The sequence below is a fragment of the Alosa sapidissima genome, chromosome 17 (assembly GCF_018492685.1).
Source record: "Alosa sapidissima isolate fAloSap1 chromosome 17, fAloSap1.pri, whole genome shotgun sequence".
NCBI classification, from domain to species: domain Eukaryota; kingdom Metazoa; phylum Chordata; class Actinopteri; order Clupeiformes; family Clupeidae; genus Alosa; species Alosa sapidissima.
Genome location: NC_055973.1, coordinates 4,414,945 through 4,426,774, shown reverse-complemented (window position 1 = coordinate 4,426,774; position 11,830 = coordinate 4,414,945). Strand labels below are relative to the sequence as shown.

The window sequence follows — 11,830 nt, the reverse complement described above, 5'->3', positions numbered from 1 at the left end:
TAACGTCACTTCTGTTGATGTTCAAACAAAACAGAGAGCTAATTCGCTACTCCCTCCCCCTCCCTCCCGTGCAATTGAAACTCTCCTGAACCCGCATCTCGTTGGTTATTGGTTGGAACGCTTTATTTTGCCTTTGAGTGGTTGGCAACACTTGTTGATAGCAATTGTTTTAGTGTGCAGATCTCAGAGCCTAGGCTGCCTACAGAGACGCAATTTTTTTGACGGCCTGCTTATGGGGCGGGCAGCTAGCGGATTGTTAGGAAAGATTAGATGAATGTGATCATTTATGTTTGGCCCTTTTTTGGGCCTGCAATTGCTGATACAACCTTTAAGATGGATTCTGTTTGGTGTGTGTGTCTGTGTTTGTGCGTGTGTGTGTATTAAACATGGATATAAAAGGAAGTGAAATCAAACACCATAACATTCTCTTCGTATCCTCTCTCTTTTTCTCTGGTCCCTATTTCTGGACATCTTTTCGTTTCGCTTCTAAGGGACCTCGGTAATCCAGTTAACTGCGACGGATGCGGATGACCCCACCTATGGGAACAGCGCTCGAGTAGTGTACAGCATTCTGCAGGGCCAACCCTACTTCTCTGTGGAGCCTAAGACAGGTGTGTGGCTTTCTCTCCTCTCTCTCTCTCTCTCTCTCTCTCTCTCTGTGTGAGTGCACATCTTTTGACTCTCTATTTGACAGACTCCAGAATATTAAACCCTCTGAACCCCTGTCTGAAATTGGCCATGGATACACAGCCAAGCTGTGGAAGTATCACCCCCTATTGAAAATGCATATGACCTAGATGAAACTTTAATCCTGCTGCCAACATTCTCTCTGTCGACTCAAGGTCTATTAGCTACACTATGTAATGTTAACATCACATCATCTTTGCACACAATACAATCACCTCAATTGGACTGATTCTTATCAGGTTATGGGATTTGGCAGACACTTTTGTCCAAAGCGACATACAAATAAAAACAATACAATAGTTACATTTAACAGTGAACAATTTAAAATGTTGGTCAGACTACATTAAGGAGAATAGCAATCAATAGCCTAATGACCATAAACATTTAAAATAAAGGAGAATAGCAATAATAAACAATAATGTCCATTCAATTCCCCCATAGATGCCACTGTTGTTAAAGATGTGATCCCTCCAACCAATGGCATTAAACGCAGTACTGGAAAAACCCATTCCAAAAACCCAGACACGCTAAACGCCAATGAGGAGTAGCGTCCCCTCCACCCCCACCTTTTCATGCTTGTTCACCCCACGACTTCTAAACCCTCCCTAAGCAGAGGCCACGGCTTCTCCACTGATCAATACCAACCGCCAGGTTGGAAAAACATGAGCAGTCCCACCTCCCGACCCCCTGGTGACCTGATCCCCTCATCTCTCCGCTGCGCCTCAGCCGATCGACACTAATCACACGCCAAACAGGCGAAACGTTTAGCGATCGATCGGACCGGACTCGTGGTGGTCCAGTGCGGGGCGCTGTGGTGTGGTGCAGTGGACGTCTCCAACAAACGGCTCCTCAGGGGAGTGTTGGTAAGCAGGGCATTGTTAGCGGCGCGTTGGCCGGCCTGTGTAATCATAGATCATGATGGCTCCTTGGCAGTCATCTGCGGGATCCTCGCAAGGCTTTTAGTGTCACAAGGGAGGGACCCAAAGTGCTGAAGAAAGACGAAAAACCCCAAACCACGGCCGGAGTGTTTTCATGGCTGTGTGCCAGTCTGAGTGTGTGTGTGTGTGTGTGTGTGTGTGTGTGTGTAATAATGCACATTACTGCATGTCTGTCAGAGACTTCACCCTTGTATAAGAAATACTGAGGCATTAAGTTATTGCTTTATACATGTAGGACTGACAACAATAGTTTGTGTGTGTGTGTGTGTGTGTGTCCAGGTCAGTTGGGTTTAGTATGTCTGGGTTTAAAGGGTCAGGAGGACAAAAGGTTAGTTCCATAGATACCATCTCTGTGGCGATTGCATCCAAATGTGTGAGATTGGGGGGTGGCGGGGGGGCCCTCATTAACGGCCAGCTCTTCAGCCTGTCTTCTGAGCTGCCCCTCTCTTCTCTTTCACCCCTCCTCTCCTGTCATCCCCCTCTCCTCTTCCGCCTCTCTTCTCCTGTCACCCCCTCTCTTCAGCCATCTATCATCTTACCCCCATCCGCTCTTGTCTCTCTTCTCAGCCACTGCCGTCATCCTCGTGTGACATCCCTTATTCTCTTCTGATGTCATCCTCATTCCTCTCCCAGGCCTCTGCTGCTAAAGTTAATGCTAAAGTTCACTGGTATTTAGTAGCCGTTTTCTATCCAAAGCAACAAAGAACTCGCGATGGCAGGTTTGGGAATCGGCTGACCGATTGTTAGACGGACATGTTACCGCTGTGGCCAACTCTCTTTGTCTTCCACTGTTTCTCATCAGTTAGGAAGCAAAATCTATTAAATCAATTATGAATTATAGGAGAGTGTGAATTCAATTGTTTATCACAATTCTTTATTACAACAACCATACCACACATATAACATCTATTGTATCTTTTTCTCCCTCTCCCCCTTCTCTCTCTCCCTCTTTTTCATTCTCTCTCTTTTAGGTATCGTACGTGTGTCGCTGGCAGATATGGACCGAGAGGTCCGGGACGTGTACCAGGTGGTCATCCAGGCCAAAGACATGGGAGGACAGCTAGGGGGTCTGGCCGGGACCACCACCGTCAACATCACGCTCAGCGATGTCAACGACAACCCCCCCCAAATTCTCCCAGAGTAAGAACCCTTGTCTCTCCTCCAGCATTTGCCACCAGTCTTCCCTGTTTACCAGTTTTAGTCTGTTTCCCACTGATCTCTTCCCCAGTTCACCTATCCAGCCATGTTACTGTAGTATTCCTCATCATCCATTAGACTTAGATGGAATGCCATCTCCTGCGAGTCCCAAGTTATTTAGCAGATATACACAGGAGAGGTGTACAATTCCTTGTGCATTACACAACATAACCTTCCTTTAATTAGACCCACAATAAATAATGAATTGAAAATCTTAAAATTCCTTTTTGGAATCTCAGCCGAGTTCTGGAGTGACTTCGACCTCAAAAATGCCTCCTTCCTCTTCAGTATCTCTCTCTTAATCGCTCTCTCTCCATCCTACTTATCCTCCCATTCCCAGTCATTCTTTCTACCCCCCCCCCCCCCCCCCCCAACCCCCAACAGGTCATTACCAGCCCAGGAAGGTCATACGGTCAACTGGTCGCCCCGCCGACATTGTCAGTCTCTAACTGGTGGTCTTGGCCCCCAAGCGCTGGGCATCCCCAATTACTCCCATAATTCCTTGAGGAGTAGACACCTCCAGTACACTTGCTCCTGGCCCCAGACCAGTACACCTACATTCCTTAATGACCTCTCGTTACGCGCAGCAGCACCGACAGGACTGAGACGACTGGTGTCTGTGTCAGGAGATTTGACCCGTGCACTAATGCGACTGGTTCAGGCCCAACTAATGAATGCCCTAATTAGAAGGCCATTGCCTCTGCTCGCTTATTTGCTTAATGACTGCAGACTGCTGTGGGTTTCTCTGACGCCCTCTGCTGGACAGTCTCTGACTGACTTTCACTTGAGCTTGGAGGAGTAGCACCAGGGGGTTTTCCTTGGGGATCATTGGAGACGTAGCTGAGAGGGAAGTTAAGGCAAGATGAAATTGATGTCATGCTGACCTCCTCTCTCTCTCCCTCCCTCTCTTTCTCCCTCCCCCCACCCCCCTCTCTCTCGTTCTCTCTCAGAGCTGTTCCAGATGAGTGTGACTGAATCTGCTCCAGTGGGATCAGTGGTGGGCCGAATCCAGGCTAAGGACCGTGACGAGGGGGTCAACGCAGAGATGACCTACAGAATCATTGACGGAGACGGTCGAGACACCTTCAAAATCAACAATGACCCCACCAACATGCTGGGCATCATCACCGTCAAGAAGGTACCTGCAAACACAGTTTCTTTTCAAGATTCCTGGACCAAAATCCGACTAGAATCCTATTGCAACATTCCCAATGAAAGGTTAAGGGGATCCCCACGCTGTTCCTCTAATGGATAACATACTACCAACAAATCCAGAATTTACAAATCAGAATTAATGAAACTATTATAGATGAAGGTTTTCTTTTTCTGTTGGTTTCATTGCTAAAGTAATCTGTCACTGCTGAAGACAGATTGCATCAACAGACTAAAGAAATGTATCTGAATGGTTCTCAGTGCCAGCGCTAGGGTTGCTTTGGCGATTTCTCAAAGCAAGAATGTGTTTCTAAATGTGTGTTTGTGGGCTGACTTTTAGAGTCTGGACTTTGAGAGCAAGCGGAGCTACACACTGAAAGTCGAGGGCTCCAACACACACCTGGACCCTCGGTACCTGAGCAAAGGACCGTACAGGGACATCACCATTGTGCACGTTAGCATCGAGGATGTGGATGAACCGCCTGAGTTTCGGGTGCCGTTCTACTACGTGGAGGTTCCAGAGGACGCTGAGATCGGAACCATCTTTACGTCTGTGTCTGCTCGAGATCCTGATGCAGCCAACAACTCCATAAGGTATTCACTTACAACACACTCCATAAATTATACACACACAACATACAGTATACACACACAACAACACCATAAGGTATTCACTTACAACACACTCCATAAATTATATACACACAACATACAGTATACACACACAACAACTCCATAAGGTATTCACTCACTCCATAAATTATACACACGCAACATACACCATACGGTACAGTATAGATACATACAAGTTTTTCAACAACATACTGTGTTCAACAGAATAGGCACAGGCAGCCGTGGCCCACTGGTTAGCACTCTGGACTTGTAACCGGAGGGTTGCCGGTTCGAGCCCCGACCAGTGTGCCACGGCTGAAGTGCCCTTGAGCAAGGCACCTAACCCCTCACTGCTCCCCGAGCGCCGCTGTGGTTGCAGGCAGCTCACTGCGCCGGGATTAGTGTGTGCTGTGTTTCACTAATTCACGGATTGGGTTAAATGCAGAGACCAAATTTCCCTCACGGGATCAAAAGAGTATATGAAGGGTTCAGATGCAAAAGCCTCTAAATGCCACCTATGTCAAAAATGAGATACTTCTCCACACATAGTATACCCTAATCAAATAATTTAACTTCTAAACCCACTAAATACCACTCTCTTCCTGGTCTGAAATATCGATTTATAGGCAAAAACCTATAGGAGCCTGAATTTAAATGCTCATTTAAAAGAAAAGTGGTCAGACGGATTTAGAGGGTTTTGCATCTGAACTCTTCATATATACTTATTCTTATGTACAAGCTCAGGTCCATTCGTGACTGCATAGTTACTCTTATGCTATTGTAGTTTCGTCAGAGAATATATTCACAGAATATGTCACCTGAACTGAAGATGGTATTCAACAGGCAATACGTGTTGCATGCAATGAACTAGAATGACACTGCTCAGGCACTGATGCTGTTCTGACAGTAAGGGGGGGGGGGGGGGGGGGGCACTTCAGTTAGGACTCCCACATCCATAAGTATAGGTAGAGCTCCCCCTAGTGGACATTATTGAAAATGCATTTGTTAACATCACCTCCTTCATTTTCCCAGGTACTCAATCGAGAGGATGAGTGACCCTGGGAAGTACTTCTACATTGACATCACATCTGGGTCACTGATGACCGTCCTGCCTTTGGACAGAGAGGAGATGTCCTGGCACAACATCAGTGTACTGGCTATGGAGATGAGTAAGTAGGCCATATTACATTTAAATAAAAATACATTATGTATATACAGGAACACATATCAGTAACGTAATATGCTATACTGCTATATAATATCAACAAGCAGTATAATGTTTAAGTCAAACATCCCTTTTTTGACATACATTAAGCAAGGAAGAGGGGGCAGGATGGATTTTTAAAACACCATATTCTATTCTTCCTAAATTTGGTAACTGAGTGTGTGCATGTTTGCGTGTTCCCTCTCCACTTAGACAATCCCAGCCAAATTGGAAGTGTCTCTGTGGCCATCAGGATCATGGACATTAATGACAACCCCCCTTCACTCACTCAGTACTATGAAGCCTTTGTGTGTGAGCATGCCAAAGCAGGACAGGTACAATATTTATTGCATTGTTATTCCCTAATGAATAGGCTGCCGATGACTTGCAATGTATTTGGCGAAGTAGGCCAGATAGAGGTTAATACGTCTTTGAAAGTATTTGCCGTAGACAGCTGAGCTGACAGCAGCTGTCCCTGTCATTGTAAAAAAGTAGCCTATGCAGGACAGAATGCTTAAACACACTGAAATAGGCAAGTTTTTGCACCACCATTATATTATGAAAGCATTTAGCCAGTGGTGTAGTCTACGTAATACGCAGGACTACGCAGTATACCCACTTAAAAAGCATCACCATCTCAGTATGCCCACTTAAAATAGAGGTATTAACATTTGGGGTTTTTCAAGCAACTAATGTTTAATCAGTTTAAAAGCACTTTGAGCTGCATTCTGTGTATGAAAGGTGCTATACACATAATATTATTATTATTATTATTATTATTATTATATCATCATCATCATCTGTTCCTCAACCCTCAGTTGATTCAGACCATCACAGCGACAGATGCAGACGAGCCAGTAGGAGGGCAGCATTTCTACTACTCTCTGGCCCCTGAGGCGGCAAACAACCCCAACTTCACTCTCCGAGATAACCAAGGTGTGTTTTAACTTCACTCTCCGAGATAACCAAGGTGTGTTTTAACTTCACTCTCCGAGATAACCAAGGTGTGTTTTAACTTCACTCTCTGAGATAACCAAGGTGTGTTTTGCTGAAACTGGTCAACTGATTCAGTAATAGATACTGATATTGATTGATTGATTGATTGATTTTTTGGTTTTAATTTTTTTGATTGATTGATCTGCGTGTTTTCCTCTCTCTCTCTCTCTGCTGCGACAGATAACTCGGCATGGCTGCTAACGCGTCGCGGTGGCTGGTCTCAGCAGGACCAGAGTGTCTACCACCTGCCCATCCAGGTGTCTGACGGAGAGCCACCGGTGCAAAGCAGCACGGCCACGCTGACCGTGCGCGTGTGCAGCTGCGACGCCGATGGGAACGTGCTCTCGTGCAGCGCCGAGGCCCACACGCTACCCGCCAGCCTCAGCCGTGGGGCGCTCATCGCCATCCTCGCCTGCATCCTCGTCCTGCTGGGTAAGGGTACCTACTTACACACACACACACACATACACACACACACACACACGTGCACACAGCTCTCCTGCTAGTTAAAAATATGTTTGTCTGATAACATGTCTGTTTCAAAGTCCTTGTGACAAATGTGTTTATGGGCTACCAGTAATAAACTCCCTCTTCTTCCCTCTCTCCCTCCTTCTCTCTCTCTTCATCCCCCCTTCTCTACTCCTGCAGTGATGATCCTGCTGATGCTGTCACTGAGGAGCCAGCGTAAGAAGCCCTACCTGACCGACGAGGAGGAGAACGTGCACGAGAACATTGTGCGCTACGATGACGAGGGCGGCGGCGAGGAGGACACCGAGGCCTTCGACATCTCGGCGCTCTGGAACCCACGCGAGGCCGCCGCCCACACTGGACGCCAGCCGGGCCGGCAGGACATGCAGCCCGAAATCCAGAGCCTGTCACGGCACGTGCCGCAGATGCCCGTGGGCTCCGCCCTGACCTTCGCCGACGCCGATGGCGGAGCGGGTTGTGGCGTCCATGGCTACGTGCTGGCCAAGCTGTACGAGGCCGACGCGGACCCGTGCGCACCGCCTTACGACTCGCTGCAGACGTACGCCTACGAGGGCGAGGGCTCGGTGGCCGAGTCACTCAGCTCGCTGCAGTCGGCCGCCTCGCATGCTGACCACGACTACGACTATCTGAGCGACTGGGGGCCGCGCTTCTACAAGCTGGCCCAGATGTACGGGGCTGTGGACGACGACAACTCCCTGTGGTAACCCTCTTCCCCCAACCCGACCCTCTCAAGAGGACGAAAGAGAATCCCCAAGCCAGACTTTGGAAGAACAAGTCTTGAGAGAAGAGAGAAAAAAGAGAGTGACAGGAGGGAGAGAGGGAGGAGAAAAGCAAGCAGAGAGATGATGAGGAATGACAGTGCCCCTCCTTTTCACTGCTGACGTCACAGCCCAGAAGACTGACCTACTATGGCCTAGCGATGAACTTCAGTATCCTCTATGTGTGTGTGTGTGTGTGTGTGTGTGTGTGAGTGTGTGAGAGAGAGAGAGAGAGAGAAAGAGAGAGAGAGAGAGAGAGAGAAATGAGAAGATTTGTTCTGCATATAGAGGGACAATGATGGCACATCAGCACAAATGCTACAGCAAGCAACAGCCTATTTGCAAATACACAGATCACCATCAGGTAGGAATACACAAAGAAAAGGGAACGTAAGATAATCTGTCTTTGGATCAAGCGAAGGACTTACAAAATATTTGAAATGCTGGTTCATATTGGTTGGTTATGGCGGCCATTCTCTCTATAATGTCTCTTTTATGCCAAACAATGGTGTTGAAACTGTAAAGACAACATTTATTTTCAATGTTTTACACTCTGAAACATCTGGTGAAACATTTCAGTCTGTCATTTTCTGAGCAGCTCCCTGTAAGATGGTTTAATTTATTTGTGCTGGTATTTATGTTTTTATTTTTCTAACTTATTTTGTTTTGTAAAAGAAGCACTGAACTTTGATCAAAAACTGAATGCAGTGGCCCAGCTTGTTGTGGTCACTTTGTTTGGGGAAAAAAAGTCTGGAAAAGCCAGAGACTTGTTTAGCCCTTAGTGGGCGTCCACCATCAATGTGTTTAGTGTATTGATCCAGTTAAATGTGTGTACATTTCCTCATGACCTCCATGGTGTTGCTCTTCATGTTAAGTATGTTTGGTAGTCAGTCAAAGTAAGGGGAGCGTTGACACATGCAAAGCCATTTGACAAACTGTGTTTCTATTGGTTTGCTTCTGGTTTGCTTCATCCTCAAGCTGGAAGAGGTGAAAAGTGAAGAAGAGTCTTCCTCTTGGGATGGAAGTGACACTGCGAACCTTTCACCACACCACACCACACCATGTCAGTTTCACCAGTGGCTTAATACAAATCACCACAGTCCTTCCTTTCTTGGACTCTGAGAATCTGCATCAAGTGCCAAAATGTGACGAGAGTTCTCTGCAGGACACCAAATACACAAGACAGTGACTGATGAAGCCAGAGAACCGGAGCAGACTGACCGTATGGGTGGAATCTACCTGAAACTGTACTCAGTGTCAGTCTATATAAGTGGTATTTGAATGTACATATTTTTTGTATACTTGGTAATAAAAAAATGATGAATCAGCCTTCGTCCTGTTGATTTGTTCCTGCGATGAACATCCATTTGCTTGCACAGTCTCATCAGCTGTTAGATGTGTGTCTGAACTGCTATTTTATGTCTTAAAGGAGCTGCGAAGAATGCTGTAGGCTCGAGTCGCTATGAATGCAGCCACTGGTTTGCATACTAACTTCAGAGGATATTTTGAGAACACAGAGCATAGGTGTTTCTGATATCACATCAAAGTGGTTGTTTCTTAACATTCCTTTGCTATTTTCAGGCCATTTTTGATATTTAAGCAAATTTGTCTGACCTTTAACCCAACTCTATGGGTAGTCCTTTAACCCAACTCTATGGGTAGTCCATTAATCCAACTCTATGGGTAGTCTGAACTGAAACAGTCCCTCTTTTTTCCCATCTGCACACATCCTGATTAAAGAGTTCTGTTCCGCTCACCAGCCACTTTACTTAAACTGAATGTCATGGGTAATACTAAACTTCTAATAAGCATGTCAGGACATCAGGTTATTTACTATCGTCAGTCATTGTGACTGTCACGGTGCAGACATACAGTATGTCTGCAGAAAGGAGACGTGATAATGAATCATTTACCTGCCTACAAAGGCTGCTCCTAGAATTTAGGCTTGCCATCCTTTGTCAAATCTGAAGGAAAAATAATGATGAAACTCAATAAGCAACAACAGGATGCGGATAATCTCAATATGTGCCAAATACACAGAGTAATGCGGAAACACGCTAGCATAAGACATGATGAAGATGCCTTCATGACATTCAACCTTAATGATCAAGCTTCTGTGCACCACTAGTCCTCTGTGTCTGGAGTAGTTACTGCTCAGAAGCCTTTTCTTATGAGTTATGGTTTGTATATTATAGTTTTGTCATTATGCTATTGATTGAATTGACATTACTGTTTATTATTGCTATTATTGCTATTTTCCAGCTGTCCCCGCGTGCTTTAAAACCACCTCCATCGTGCCGGTGCCAAAACACTTCACTGCAACAAGCCTTAATGACTTCAGTCCAGTTGCACTCACCCCCATCATCATGAAGTGCTTTGAGAGGCTGGTCCTGGCCCATCTCAAGACCTGCTTACCACCCTCACTGGACCCCTTCCAATTTGCCTACCGTCAGAACAGGAGCACAGAGGATGCCATCTCTACGGCACTTCACTCTGCCCTGCCCCACCTTGACAATAGCAACACCTATGTGAGAATGCTGCTCATTAACTTTAGTTCAGCATTCAACACCCTCATCCCCTCCAAACTGATCACCAAACTCAGTGAACTGGGCATCAATACCTCCCTCTGTAACTGGATTCTGGACTTTCTAAGGTTAGATAATCACACCTCCTCAACCATCACCCTGAACACCGGCATACCACAGGGATGTGTGCTGAGCCCTCTCCTCTACTCCCTCTTCACCTACGACTGTACACCTGTACATGGTTCTAACACTATGGTCAAGTTTGCAGACGACACTACGGTGATTGGTCTCATCAGCAACAACGATGGCCTACAGGGAGGAGGTCCAGCACCTTACATCGTGGTGCACTGACAACAACCTGGCTCTCAACACCAAAAAGACCAAAGAGCTCATTGTGGACTTCAGGAAGTCTAAAACTGGCACACACAACCCATCAACGGGACTGAGGTGGAGCGTGTCACCAGCTTCAAGTTCCTGGGTGTCCACATCTCTGAGGACCTCTCTTAAGTAAGTAAGTATACTCTTGATCCCGTGAAGGAAATTTGGTCTCTGCATTTATCCCAATCCGTGAATTAGTGAAACGCACACAGTGAACACACAGTGAGGTGAAGCACACACTAACCCGGAGGCCGGAGCAGTGAGCTGCCTGCTACAGCGGCGCTCGAGGAGCAGTTAGGGGTTAGGTGTCTTGCTCAAGGGCACTTCAGCCGTGGATGTGGGCATAGGAGAGCAGTGCTCAACCACTTTCCCCTCCCATATTTTTCTTACTGGACGGGGATCGAACCGACAACCCTTCATTCTACCGCTGCACCATCGAGAGTGTCCTCACCAACTGTGTCACAGTTTGGTTATGGCAACTGCTCTGCCCACGACCGAAAAGCACTGCAGAGGGTGGTGAAAACGGCCCAATGCATCACCAGTTCCTCACTCCCCTCCATCGAGGCCATCCAGGGCAAGCGATGCTTACGTAAGGCGCGCAGCATCATCAAAGACTGTTCTCACCCCAACCACAGACTGTTCTCCCCACTACCCTCCAGGAGGCGTTACAGGTCTCTCCGCACCCAAACCAGCAGGTTCAGAGGAAGCTTCTTTCCTATGTCTGTCACCTTACTGAACTCTAACTCTGCATCCCGGTGACAACCAATCAACTAAGCCAACTTCAGGACCCCCGCCCCGTCCGATGCCTCCTTGCCTGTGCCTGTTGAGGTGTCCACGACTTGACAGGGACAACAAGGAGGCGGACATCCCCAAAGTCCTGGTTCAGGACTTTGA

General features: G+C 46.9%; 1 protein-coding gene across 1 annotated transcript in view; it reads left to right on the top strand.

The window, feature by feature from the left end:
• The window catches only part of LOC121688300 (cadherin-20-like), an 89,361-nt gene extending 80,040 nt beyond the window's left edge, over window positions 1-9,321 (top strand). Inside the window, 10 exon segments of the mRNA XM_042067790.1 lie at window positions 492-611; window positions 2,597-2,745; window positions 2,747-2,765; window positions 3,773-3,960; window positions 4,315-4,568; window positions 5,619-5,755; window positions 6,004-6,125; window positions 6,609-6,726; window positions 6,967-7,218; window positions 7,435-9,321. Of these exon segments, the coding sequence (XP_041923724.1) occupies window positions 492-611; window positions 2,597-2,745; window positions 2,747-2,765; window positions 3,773-3,960; window positions 4,315-4,568; window positions 5,619-5,755; window positions 6,004-6,125; window positions 6,609-6,726; window positions 6,967-7,218; window positions 7,435-7,979 (1,904 nt within the window). The 3' untranslated portion in view covers window positions 7,980-9,321.
• Window positions 9,322-11,830: the final 2,509 nt, after the last annotated feature.